This window comes from Hippoglossus hippoglossus, chromosome 17, assembly GCF_009819705.1.
Source record: "Hippoglossus hippoglossus isolate fHipHip1 chromosome 17, fHipHip1.pri, whole genome shotgun sequence".
In the NCBI taxonomy this organism is placed as follows: Eukaryota; Metazoa; Chordata; class Actinopteri; order Pleuronectiformes; family Pleuronectidae; genus Hippoglossus; species Hippoglossus hippoglossus.
In genome coordinates this window covers 12082152-12095954 of record NC_047167.1, presented here as the reverse complement: position 1 = coordinate 12095954, position 13803 = coordinate 12082152, and the positions used below count along the sequence as shown (strand labels likewise).

General features: G+C 42.9%; 1 protein-coding gene across 2 annotated transcripts; it reads left to right on the top strand.

Annotated features, from left to right (window-relative positions):
• Positions 1-6149: 6149 nt before the first annotated feature.
• Positions 6150-13613, top strand: prss56 (serine protease 56). Of its 2 annotated transcripts, none has more exons than XM_034614541.1 (14): positions 6150-7320; positions 8782-8940; positions 9059-9313; positions 9427-9616; positions 9746-9851; positions 9965-10121; positions 10298-10440; positions 10558-10717; positions 10842-11030; positions 11156-11347; positions 11659-11861; positions 12054-12633; positions 12736-12842; positions 12954-13613. In XM_034614541.1, exons 1-14 carry the CDS (start codon positions 7221-7223, stop codon positions 13125-13127), a joined length of 2715 nt encoding a protein of 904 aa, XP_034470432.1. In that variant the 5' UTR covers positions 6150-7220; the 3' UTR covers positions 13128-13613. The 2 variants fall into 2 exon arrangements, with proteins under 2 accessions (XP_034470432.1, XP_034470431.1); XM_034614540.1 differs by having other exon boundaries at positions 9743-9851.
• Positions 13614-13803: the final 190 nt, after the last annotated feature.

Genomic DNA, 13803 nt, shown 5'->3' with positions numbered 1-13803 from the left:
GGAGGAGGAGGAGGACTGGTGCTCTGCCTCTCCCAACAGGTCGCTCAGACAGCAGGCGTGGGGAGGTGAGACGAAAGAAGCAGACGCTTTTCATCTTCTTCTGCCACACACTTGTAAAACTACATTAAAAAATAGTGAGAACATAGGGAGTGGCAAGAAAGATGTGGCTCATTATTTCACTGTGTTATTTTTCTAATTAATTAAAATACAATATTCATTACTTTTTTCCTTCAAATAAAAATAAAAGCAAAAGTAAATTATATTAAGAGTGATGAATTGCCCACAAAGATTACTAATGATTTACTGTTTTATAGTTGAATATAGTTAATCCATGAAAAAGGTGATGAATTATTATTATATCTCATTAAATTTTCCTGCACTTAAGTAAGTGCTATTTGGCTTCCTTTTGGTGACACAGACAAAGCGGTAGGGGTGAAACAAACTAATATAAATAAATATAAAATACTAATTTTTAAATCATAAAATTATAAATCACAAAAGTCCCTGTATCAACCAAGGACACAAGATAATTATTTGATTGCAGTGTGTGTGTGTGTGTGTGTGTGTGTGTGTGTGTGTGTGTGTGTGTGTGTGTGTGTGTGTGTGTGTGTGTGTGTTGACAGACAGAGATGAAAAGGGGGCAAGAGGAGTCAGAATGGTGAAAACCCTGTTTTGATATTTCAGCTCTGCAGCACTCTACAGTTTGTTTTGATGCTGAGTGCTGTTGTGCTGTTGTGCTGTTGAGACTAAAGATTTTATCGTGTCATGTGTTGTATCATATTCTTCATATCACACATCTCTAACATGCTCATTAAATTAGTCAAGTGTATGTTTGATGCAAGTTATCTGGTAAACACATACAACTGTCAAACTACCGCATTTATTTGGGTTTGACAACTACATCACAAAACTCCTGTGTGTGTCTGTGTGTGAGATATATATATATATATATATATATATATATATATATATATATAGAGAGAGAGAGAGAGAGAGAGAGAGAGAGAGAGAGAGAGAGAGAGAGAGAGAGTCAGTGCTTGTCAGTGTCCCATGCTGCCTCCATGTGGCCCTTTCTCTTTGGTTTGGTCTCTTTTCAAGTCAAGTCAAATCAGTCATTTACGGAAGCGGTTTGCATTCACTTGAAAAAAAAAAAGCTCTGTTTTTCTGAGATATTTATCTCGGAAATTCCGAGATACGTTTTCATAAAAAATAAATAAAAAAAGCTCTGTTTTTCTGAGATAATTATGTCGGAAATTCCGACCATAACAATATAATAACGTTTTATAAATACTGCACGACATGATTATGTATAGTACATATTATGAATTGTATGGGGATATAATAGATAAAGGAAATATAGTTTTCATTTTTGTCCATAATTCAAATATTTCGTTTGTTAGTCTTTTGTAGTTCACTGTTATTTATACAGAAGGAGAGTCTGACAGTTTTAAGCGACGCTATACGTCACGGCGCTAATACAAGAAACGTTGCCAAACAAAAGACTGTCTGAGAGTGCAACAGTTACATGCAGCCCGCTGAACAAGGGCTCTATGCGAAACGTCCATGCAAAATGTAACAAATTTTTTTTATGATAACTTATCTCGGGAATTTCCGAGATAATTATCTCAGAAAAACAGAGCTTTTTAATTTTTTTTTTTTTATGAGAACTTATCTCGGAACTTCCGAGATAATTATCTCAGAGCATTTTTTTCAAGTGAATGCATTACGCTTGGTGACTTATTTCTCATTGTGGGAAGTTTGGGGTTTCTCTATAGGTCTTTACCTTAATATATTATTATTTGGTGCTCAAAATTGAACGGATCTGAATACCTTTTATTTTATTGCATTCATTTGTGAAGCACTTTGTAACCTTGTTTAGATAAGTGCTATACTAAACTTTTACTAGGCCAATAATACACTTAAATCAAGGGTAAAAGAGGATTGTTGCTGCAAAGCTTAGGTTAATGGGCTGTCGTATCAGCTACTGAGCAGTAAAAAGCGGTTCAAATCACATACAATTTAATTTGCTGACATTGAACAGTACAAAGAACCAATTAAGGTTCAACTGATTTTACAGAAATCATGTTTTCTACTAAAAGCATGACCTTAATAAGCCCCTGTTATTATTTTCTCTCTTACTCTGTTTATTAGACGAACCTGCAGTTCTACTAAAAAGAAGTTTCATTAATGTGACACTAGATGGCAGCCTTCTCCTGTCAGCTGCAGCATGCTCATTACGGACTGGAGTCACTCTCTGAGGTTTCTTCTTTTTCTCCCCCAGCTGCCTGGTGGTCTAGACAGCTAGACAGGACCTAGACAGTATATTCAACCAACACTTCTGTCAATACCTAAAACTTTAGATTGAAATCTACAGTTAGACCAGAGTTACAACTACTTTCTTGGCCAGTTTCGCTATAAGTTACACAAAATTATCTGACATTCTTATTACAGTCTGGTTCAGGCGGTATGATGGAAGAGTGGTGAGCACGTTTCCCATGTTCGAATCCCTGCCTATCTGGGCCCTTTCTGTGTAAATGTTGCATGCTCTCCCCTTGTCTGCGTGGGTTTTCTTCTTCTCCGGCTTCATCCCACAGTCCAAACCCTTGCAGATTCAGCAAATAGACAGAGTACCACAGCACTGAGAGACATTTACAGATGATCCTCCTTCCTTGCAGGTGAGGGACATGCACGTGCAGATTAGTTCTATTATATCTACTACTGGCTTTTCAAAAAGTACAGCTACACCAAATTCAAACATATACAACCATCCTTGTATCACTGGACATCACAGCATCATGCTGATGCTCAGACGCCCCACCCCATTGTTTTTGTTCATAATTAATCACTTACAAACACCACCTCAGCCCTGTTACAAATTTGAATCTAATTTAGTTTTAAAATTATAATTATCTACTTTTTATCTAGCATGGTTTCGCATCACGCTTCACTCTTTTGAGAGAATTACACCAACTGCCTCTATTTAATAAACATAAAGCATTTTATCTCTAAACAAAGGGCCTGTGTGGAAAATATCTGTGTTTCCCCATCAGCCTAATCAACCATATCATCGTTACCACTCTATTTAGGAAGAATGGATATTTCATTATTGAACAGTTGGTGATTAATGTGCATTTAATGGCAGTTAATGTTGAGGTCATAATAGATCTAATTAACAACATGTCTAACAATGACCCAATACAGGCCTGCATGTGCAGATGAGCTGCTTCTGCTTGACTATTGTCGGGGGGTTCAAGTGTCTGTCTGTGCTGAAATGTTGGGAACCTCTTCTCCCTTGCGTACCCCACTGACCTAGATTTCAATTGTTTTCTGCCTGAGACAATGGGAGAAATGGTTTCATAACTGAACACAATACCTGGGTGTTGTTCGACACGATTGTTGTTCAGGTTCTCATTGTGGTGTGATTTTGTGCTGAGCGTTGTGGGTTTTCTTTATGTAACCTGCTGGAGTGGCCTGCCGGTGACGGGCCAGTGCAGCCCACACTAAATTACTTGTAGACGCTTCAACAGATGATTGTGCATTCACATGAGTTTCTGCCGTCCGGCTCGTCCAATCGCGGCTGTTTCAAACACATCACATGTCTCACATGGGTTCTGAGAAATGGTACCAACCTTTCTTACATAAAACCTAATGGTCCGACTTAATTTGATATTTTACATTTTTAACCAGTAAAGTGATGAGTAATATTGAAAATCAAGGACAAACTCACAGACAGTTTGGTAACTTATATTTATATGTAACCAAAAACCAAAACATCAACTTTGGTGTGAGCTTCTCATCTGTCACTGACTATTTAAAGTCCTCCCATCTGCTGGGAAGGTTTTGAATGTAATGGTAATCTGTGCAGAATGCTTCAGCAACAAAAGCCTTTGTTTTAACACTCTTCAAGCCATTGTAATTATGTTGCATAAACCCTAAAATCATATCTAACTGTTCAAAGCTGCATCACAGGCCAGTGGACTCTGACTGGGAGGAAAATCTCCCGTACACTTTCCCGTGTTTAGGTGTTCAGTTTAGGCAAAGAAACACATTTAAAAAAACATCTGAAAATATGACCACAATGAAAATAAAGTCAATTAGAAAATATATAATGGGACGAAGGACAAGGGAAAGAAATAAGTCCTGAAATTATTTAATTGAACACATGAGAGAAAAGAAGAGATTTTAATCTTGATTGATCTCTTTTTATACTTAAATATTTTTATACATTATTGCATTTTAAATGAAGCTATTTATGGAAGTTGGTTCCATCTGTGTTTATCTCTCTGGCTAAAAGCAGCATCACCCAGTATGTCTTTAACTTGACAAGCTTCTTTATGCTTAATGAGACCTGTTGGGTTTACGTTCATGAAACAGATCAGAAAAGGGTTTTGCACACAGTGTAGCAGTGTAAATCTTGTGCAATAACAGAAGTGCCCTTAAACATGTCCTATATCACTTACTGATTGTTCTTTAAATTTAGGTTTAGTTTTTAGTTTAGTTTCATACACCACAAACCTACACCAACATTTCCCCAGACACTAAATTGTGAGGAAAGTGTGTATAATCCTTTAATTAACAACGATTAAATACTATCACTGTTGGAAAAACGAATAGATAAGGCCGAGCATCAGTGGTCGTGGAGGGAGCCGGGCCGGCAGAGCAGAAAAGAGGGACTCAGCGCTCGGTGGATGGATGAAGGAAGAGCGAGCAGAAGGCAAATTAATCAAAGGACATCAAAGGGAACATGGATGGAGGGAGGGAAGGAATGAAAGAGTGCCGCCCGTTTGTCCCATGCCGTTCCCACTCCGCTCCGCCTGAGTCTGCTCCCAGATCTCAGGGGCCATTGTGCCTGCACGGGTGCATGGAGGGGGCTGGGGGCACCATGCACATAACAAGACATATACACACTAACAAACGTCTGAAAGGACAGACTCCTTTTGCTGTACTCTCTAACTCTGGTCTTCACTCTGTCCCTGAGGCCTGTTTCTTCCCTTGCATACGTGTTGGATTGTGTGCAGTCTTTCACCAGACTTGGCTGCGCAAACCTTTTTCTGAAACATAAACACACGGTCTCACACACACACACTCTCTCCAACACGTACTGTATGTTGTTGTCAGTGTGAACTCTGCTGTCAGCACTGGCTTGTGGCAGCACTGGACGGCACTCTTTGATGATTCCCTGCTAGATTCGGCCCGCCGCTCTTTTTATCACTCAGCCAGTGAGTTGGCTCAAAGTTGACTCCAATTTGTGCTCCTCCTTTGGGTTCGGCACAGACTTTGTTTCTGTGTCCTTGGAGGCTGGGACTGTGCCCCTGTCTATTTCTGCTGAACATACAGAACATTTTGTTTATAACTGATTATCTTTTGACTGAATTATACCGCCAAGACATCGCTACTGTCCCGTACTGTAAAGCTGATTTGCACGCCCTACATAGATTATTGTACTGTCTGAGATCTTGTCCTGTTCAGTTGGTCTGCAGTGATTTTACAAAATTAAATATTACTTTGTCTCTGCTGGTCAACCAATCCATTTAATTCTATAGCCCCTATTCACAAATCACAGTTTGCCTCATAGAACTTCACAATCTGTACGAGGTGATGCATCCTCTGCTCTTCATCCTCTGCTCTTCATCCTCGACTAGAGTGAAGAAAGATTGCCCAAAAACCCTTTTAACAGGGATACAAAAAAAAATCAGAAACCTCAGGGAGGGTCTAAAGTGAGGAAACCCTCTCCCAGGACAGACAGCAGTGCATTAGACGTTGCATGTTACAGAGCACAAGCTCTATTTTTAGTCAGTATCCAAAGGTTTAAAGTAGGTGTTGTTCATAATGCTTTACACGTCAGTTCTAATATTATATATATATACTATATATTTTTAATGTTTGAACTTTAAATCTTAAAAATGACGAGTTGCAGTAACATTTCTTGACATTTCTCAGATTTAAAGACAAATATTCGCTAATAATTTATCTGAGCTTTGCTCCTTTGGCAGTTTCATTGTTTTTTTGCTATATTTTTATACATAGTGTGTATGTATATATTTGTATTGTAAATTATCTAGGTATCAGGTATCTCTGTAAGAAGAAGACCCAACTTTTTTGTCTATGAGTCAGTTTTACTTTTGTTTCAGCAGATGCTGAAATGTCCAACAAGTTGACAGTAATTGCACTAAAACACTAGAAGTTTTCTTTTTTTTTCAGTGAATAATTTCTTCTGGACTTGGAAAAATACATCATATTCACAAACACTCTTTTAATGTATCTTTATGTAACAAAAGCAGAGTTCAGCAGAGAAAGACAAAAGTGATGTGAACTGACAATATTTTAATGGGGGGGATAAAAGACTGTAAGTGATCAATGGAGGCGGCGGCCAAGTGATGCCCGGGGGACGGCTTTGATGTGGGCATCCTCAGAGGGACGCCGGGGACAATGCGCTCTTTGAGGGGCATGCAGAATGGCAGACACTTCCCTCTCCCTCTGTCCCGCTCTCTCACACTCTGTCACTCAGCCTCCCTCCATCTCCACGCTCACACCAATCACGCTCAGAGCCTCGGCTTTTCGGACGCACGTTGACATCTCTCCCTCGCTGTACATTCCTCTGCTGCAGTGTCACATCAGCCCATATCCTTATCTGCATAACTTTCTCCCTCTGTCTTTCACATTAATTAATTCAAACAACACCCCCTTCCCTGCTGCCCAGCCAATCACTCCGCCTCCCCCTCCCCAATCTGTATCTCTCTCTCTCTCCCTCCCTCTGTCTCCTTTCATAGAACCAAACCTCTTTGTGATGTCCAGCCTTGGCAAGTTGCGCCCGATTTGCTGTCACAGTCTTAATGAATTCATCTGTTTGTGTATTGGCCATGGGAGCATCTCTCCCTCCTCCCTCCCTCTCGCTCTCTCGTCCCTATCCTCTCCCCCCCTCCCCCTTGCTGGTGTTCCCCTGGGGACTCTATATATACCAGGGACCACTCCAGGCACCTATTGTTCCTCTAAGTAAACTTACAGACAGATGCCCTGCACCACAGTGTGGGAGAGAGCCCAGAGAGTCAGGAGGAGGGAGACAGTTGGAGATTGCAGAGAGCCACCGGACAATAAGGACCTGGGAGCTGAGCCTCATCTCATCTCCAGCACCTCAGCATCCTCTCCAGCCGTCCCTCCTGCTTCCTGCGCGAGTCTGCTTGTTGTCACTGTCTCGAGTGGAGGTCTGATGCTGAGACGCCATGCTGCTGCTGACATCACTGCTGTTCACGGGGCTGGGTTGCTTGCTGGGGGCCCCGACAGGTAGAGAGGTCTACAGGATGCCCCAGAGTGCGCTCAAAGGTACATTTCTCTACACTTTCTTCTTGTATGTCAGATGAGAGAACCTGTCAGAGATTAGAGTCAGGGATGTGAGTTTTACAGACATCCTCCAAGGTGGATGTAACTTACAACCCTGCAAAATAACCCTGGTGATGTGATGAAGAATTCATTTATGTAGGAGTTCAAACATCAAACATTAGTTTAGATTTGCGTGTCTCACACACAAATCTGGTGAAACTTGTTTTGTTTTCACCAAACAGCCGATGCACGTGAACATTGAATCTTTGAGTTGTGTTATAGCTCTACTTTACTATTTGTGTCTGGATAAATATCCGCTCAAGTGTTTTAGTGAAGAGCAGCAGGTGTTCAGTCTTAAAAGTAGTGATACAACATATAATAATGCACTGAGTCATTTTACAACCGTTGTATTTCAGCACTGGACTAAACTGCCTCCAAAGCAGTGAATAATAGAGATGTTAGCACTCCTGTATGTTGCTTTTCTTCTTTAGCTTGCAGTGTTTGTCGTTTTTTGAGTTGTAAGAATGTTACTTCAGAGTAAACTTGCCTATTGCTGCAGTGATGAAGGACCTCTGGCCTTCTCTGGTTGAAGGGCTGAGTACAGCAGAACCTTCATTCAAGCAGCTGGTGGTGGCGGTGTGTGTTTAGAGTGTTTAGAACAAGGGACTCTGGGTCCTAGTTGCCCCGGGGCTGCCAGCCCGTGCCCCTGGGGTCTGTCCCTGCCCAGCAGCCTCTGCCCGCTCAGCCCTGGCCTTCTAATTAAGTCTTCAATCAGCATTGTTGTTGTTAGTGGCCTATCCTGTGATGTGGTGCGGCACAGAGGGGGGCTGCAGGGTCGGCGGCCCGATTGAAGTGTGTCTGTAGAAGCCTCACCAGCGCGCTGAGCGTGAGCTAGCTCCCCTCACACGCTGCCAATGAGCTCAAAGAGCAGCATGAGAAAAAGGGGGCTATACACTCACTCACTCACTCACACACACACACACACACACACACACACACACCAGAGAGCTTCACCAGTTCATGCTAATGCTCACATTCACATATGGTCTTCCCAGAGCAAAGGACAGTCTCACATGTGATGACCCAGATATCCTATAGCCAGATTTATAATTTTTCTGATATCAACAATCTTTTCATGAACATTTCCAATAAGAAGCTGTTAAATGTTGTATTGATGTTTGTAGACATGTGGTAATGTGATGGTAATGTGATGGACACATTACTTCAAACTTAAATCTAATCTACGGTGTCTGTACTGCAAATTCTTGTCATGAAGCAGCCAACTTACACACAGATTTGACTGTATCATTTAAACAGCTGGCACATGCGTCTGGCTCTACTATGCACCGCTGTTATATTGTCCGTGTTGTTCCATCTCTCTCTGCAGATTTCTTCTTTTCTAGCTTTTCTCACGTTTCAAACTATTTTTAATTTTCCATGGTTTCTCCCTGTCCTCTCCTGCAGCGCTGTCTGATCGTGGCACAGTGGTTCTTGAGGCGGCCATGACCAGCGCCCTGTCTGCTCTCGAGCGTGCATCCTCTGAGAGAAGTCGTGTTGAGGCTGGCTGCCGAGGTTGCGTTCCCTGTCTGTTTCAGGACTGTGGGCAACTGTCTGGCTCCTGCTGTACGTACAATATGACTCTCACTTCCATGTTGATTCCTGAAAGCCTATTTTTCCAGTGTCACTACAGTATGATTTACGTAGTATCCTTATCAAGATCTCCATTTTTTTCATCCAACAGCATCTCCTGCCAGTGCCTTGTCAGAGCCCAGCTGTGACGTCATCAGTAAGGCCCAGAAGCTTCAGGATGAAGCACAGCGGAGTTGGGCTCTGAGTCAGGCCTGTGCATACTACCAGCATCGCTGCCCACCTGGTGAACTGGACAAGGAGAGCTGCATCCGGATCATGGGGGAGAGTTGCAGCGCCCGAGTCCTCCAGTGCAGCCTGCTGAACACAATGCAGAACCTGGAACCTGCTACTCAGACCCATGCACAGGGTAAGAAGATATGTGTGATTGCAAAAAAGTAGTGTATGTTTTCATTTATGTTAATCTGTTTATTCACAAAGAGAATAGTTTCTTGACCATCGGTGTTTCTCTGTCCCCTGCAGCGGTGTGCGGTCAGAGGTCGGCCGCGGTGCAAAACGTCACTCAGCCTCGCTCCAGGATTGTGGGCGGCTCCCCTGCTCCTCCAGGCAGCTGGCCCTGGCTGGTCAACCTGCAGCTAGATGGCGGCCTGATGTGCGGAGGGGTCCTGGTGGACAGCTCCTGGGTGGTTACTGCTGCACATTGCTTTGCAGGGTAAGCAACATGTGTGACTGCAACTGTAGCAGAGACTTTATTTTGTCTATAGCATTTGAAATGATTGTACAATTTCTTTTCCCTCCTCCTCACTCCGCATTGTTCTCATTGTTCCCTCCTCCTAAGCAGTCGCAGTGAGAGTTACTGGACGGCCGTAGTGGGGGAGTTTGACATCACCAAGACTGACCCTGATGAACAAGTTGTCAAAGTGAACCGCATCATCCCTCATCCCAAGGTAACAACTGCCCCAAACGGTCAAAAATCCAGATCAGTCTGTCATGAAATCAATCAATCAATCAATCAATCAATCAATCAATCAATTAATCAAACTCTCTCCTCCTTCTGCAGTTTAACCCAAAGACATTTAACAACGATATAGCTCTGGTGGAGCTGACATCACCAGTGGTCCTTTCTGAACACGTCACCCCGGTGTGTCTGCCTTCTGGCGTGGAGCCCCCTACTGGCAGCCCGTGTCTGGTGGCAGGCTGGGGCTCCCTCTATGAGGGTGAGTGGAGGACATATTCTCTCTTTAAAGTTATTTATGCATCAGTTTCCTGCAAGCAAAATGAAATGCCTTTTGTTTCCTTTTAATAGAAATTGTTCTTTTGATGATTTCAAATCTTAAAACCGGTCAATACTCTTATATAATAATAATATTTCTGTGTATTTTGTCATGAATAGATGGACCGTCTGCTGACGTCGTGATGGAGGCCAAGGTTCCCCTGCTGCCTCAGAGCACCTGTAAGAGTGCACTCGGCAAAGAGCTGGTCACCAACACCATGCTGTGTGCAGGCTATCTCTCTGGAGGCATTGACTCCTGTCAGGTGAGAGCTAGAGTCACTTTGTTTTCAGATTTTTCACATCTTATTTGGGTGAAAATAGGGATTTTTGTGAACAAAATCAGCTTTTTAAATATTTGGTGGATGTTCTCTCGTCTGTAGGGAGACTCTGGAGGTCCCCTGATCTACCAAGATCGAATTTCCGGTCGCTTCCAGCTCTATGGCATCACTTCTTGGGGAGACGGCTGTGGAGAGAAAGGCAAGCCTGGAGTCTACACACGGGTTTTTGCTTTCTCTGACTGGATTCAGGCTGAGATACAGAGTGAGTTTCAACCAAAGAAGCATAAAACACCAAACTGAAATATTTTGACGTACAACCTACAGTATATCTATCTATGTTAAAATACTATCTATAACAGTACTGTTGATGCTCATGGTTTTTAAAGAGTCGTTTGGGAGCCGGGAGCCAACGTGTGCAGAGCTACTAAAGACAACAGAGATGACAGAGGAGGAACAAAGATCCGAATTCAGCTCCTTATGTCACTTCTACACCCTGACCTGTCCCCGGGGTCAGTCTGCCAGCACTTGCAGCCGCATGGCCGAGGACAAATGCCTCACCCGCTTCAAGAAATGTCGTAAGTAAAGATAAAATCTCTTAGAGTTGTAGAACAAAAGCTACTTACAATATACAATATACAATATAAATAAAATGTTGCCGTAATGCAAGGTTCTGATCTTCTCTTCACTCTCTGCCACCTAGAGATGCGTTCGTTCCTGCAGACCCTGCTGGACCTCCTCCAGAGAGCCGAAGACTACATCAGGGACAAGGTGGACTTGACCTTCTTCACCCAGACTCTGCCTCAGCTGGTGGAGCACATCTACAGCACAGCTTTCATTCACACCAGAGAGAGGAGAGACCTGGGGCTGAGCCAGTGTCTCACACAGATAGAAGGTAAATCATCGGCCACAAATGTAGAGACAACTTATAGATAGACTAGAATGGCATGCGGAAGAGTACCCTTAAATTCAATCAAGCTGCACCAAATTTCAAACACTCACGTCAGCCCCTTAAATGTGTCATATTTGTTTCATCAAGATCCATGAATCATTCCCTCTAGAAAATTGGTTTAAGTGTCTGGTAATCCGTCCTATAGTCTTTGTGTAATGCTGCCAAATAGCCGACAAACTAGCTCAGATACCGTGTTATCTTAAAAATGTGAGTTTTTTAGGTCACTATTATAACAGGCGCCTTATTACTTGCAGAACAGCTTGGTGGAGCTGTGGTGCCTGAAGAGCAGGGTCCCTCACCACTTCCTCCCGCCTTATTCAAAGAGGTGGGCCCTTTGGTGGATGACTGGGAGAACTACCTGAGGACCATGGCTGAGGACCTGGACAAACAGCACACTGACACATCCACAGACATCTCATCTGCGCCAGCATCACAGGAGCTCAACCTTTTCTCACAGGTAGATGTGGTTTGGTGGTGGATTTCTAAAATGTCAAAAATAAGGATAATGTTGCATCGCACACATTACGTGTCTGTCTATCTATCTATCTATCTATCTATCTATCTATCTATCTATCTATCTATCTATAATAAACTCTTGATGTTTATTTTAAGCTAATCTTTATATCTATCTGTATTCTCACATCTCCAGACGGAAGACTCCTCGGTGCATCAGCTAGAGGGACAATATCGATCCGTGATCTCAGCTCTACGCTCCAAATTGGACTCTAGAGCTGCTCCTCCCATCATGCACCTGGACACAACCTACCTCCTGAAAGAGTCTCCCATCGCTCCCCCCTTCCCCACGTCTTCTTCCGGGAGGCCGCTCCACGCCGCTTCCTCGTCCAAGGAGGAATCCCGGGAGCCGTGGTCACTCCTAAAAGCCTTGATGAACGAAATTGAACAATTGAGAACACAAGATGAGATCGTGCCAAAAGATGTGTCTCAAAGTGAAACCTCATCGAGTAGAGACGCTTTTCCTGATGTAACGTGGAGCGCCACGTCTGAGGATTTTACTTTTGTTGAGACTGGAGATGGAACAGAATTACAAACTCTAGTGTCACCACTTCCAGTTCAGCCAACCACTATTGTCCAGACAGTGACTGAGGGCGAGCACAGAGACATGACGGCTGACCCCCGACAAACTGTGAATGCTGTAAAGCCTAAAAGTCTTCAGAGGAAGTACAGGAGCCTTCTGCGCAAGAGGCAGATACCTGGAGCGAGCGGGAAAAGTACGTGTCACACCCAGTTCATTCAATACCTTTACATCCTTTATGAATAAGCCATGTTCCATGTACTTTATCTAATGAAATATTTTTCTGTTTGTCCTGTAGTTTGTCCTGGAGTGAGAGAATCCTCACAGCAGGTCAGCCAAGTCAGAGACTCCTACAGCTGGGTCCTAAACATCCCAAACAAAAACCTGCGCATGAATTTCCAAGAGGTGAATTATCCGAAAAAGATTGTAGAAGTTAACAAGAACTGAATGTACACTGATGCATTGTTTAATAATACGTGAATTGCTCCTCTAACTGTGTCTGTGTCTTTTATTCAGGTCTTAGTTGATCTGAGCTCGAAGAACGATCGAGGACTCTACCAGGCGCGGGTCAGGGCACTGGTGGGAGGACGACCTTTAACCTTCTACAGTCTCGTCGGCCTGGAGAATGAGTCATTCTACCGCAGTGTACCAAGGATCATCGCTATGGCACTGGAGGCGCTCAAGACTTGATTTCATCGTGACAGTGAAGTGAGATAACATGAAGGTAAAAGGGATGGAGACATTCAGACTCAGAGAGACGTGTCTGAGAAGCCCCGGGAAATCCTTGTCGCGGGAAGCAAAAGAACACACAAAAGAAAACGCACATCACAGAAACTTAACGTCTCCTGTGAAAAGCATCGTTTTCTTTCCCACGCCTGAGAGCCTGACTTTCGCTCGAAATGAAAACACAGCCATGAATGTATCGACCCAACTATCGACCGCCCGTCACGCCGCAGGTTTTTTTCTTTTTTACGTGGTTGGAGACATAACCTTGTCTAACTTATGAATCTGTACAAAATGATAAGTTATTCATATTGTCCTTGTCTTTTGCAAAGGTTGAGCCTGTTGTGATGCACTCACACTGTATATATTATTCATGTTATCTTTATTCCTACCATATTTATTTGTATAGAGAAAAATCCTTTGTATTTTTGTAAAAAAAATCTATATATATGAATAAAATTGTTATAATGCTATGGCATGTTGTGTTGAATGTATCTACATCAAGCTTCTAATGTGAGAGATTCACATGAGCCAACACTAATGCTGCTAATCCTGAAGTATTTGCAGTTCTGTCAAGATCCAACTGTCTCAGTTGAGACAGCCTTTGATGCCGATTGGTTTCTCTTATTATGACCCCGGATTG

Bases quoted from the DNA above. Each gene is read 5' to 3' on its own strand.
- prss56 (XM_034614540.1), top strand. From the start codon at position 7,221: ATGCTGCTGCTGACATCACTGCTGTTCACGGGGCTGGGTTGCTTGCTG. The intron at 10,718-10,841 runs GTGAGTTTCAAC...TGGTTTTTAAAG, and splicing joins GATTCAGGCTGAGATACAGA to AGTCGTTTGGGAGCCGGGAG. The intron at 11,348-11,658 runs GTAAATCATCGG...TATTACTTGCAG, and splicing joins GTGTCTCACACAGATAGAAG to AACAGCTTGGTGGAGCTGTG.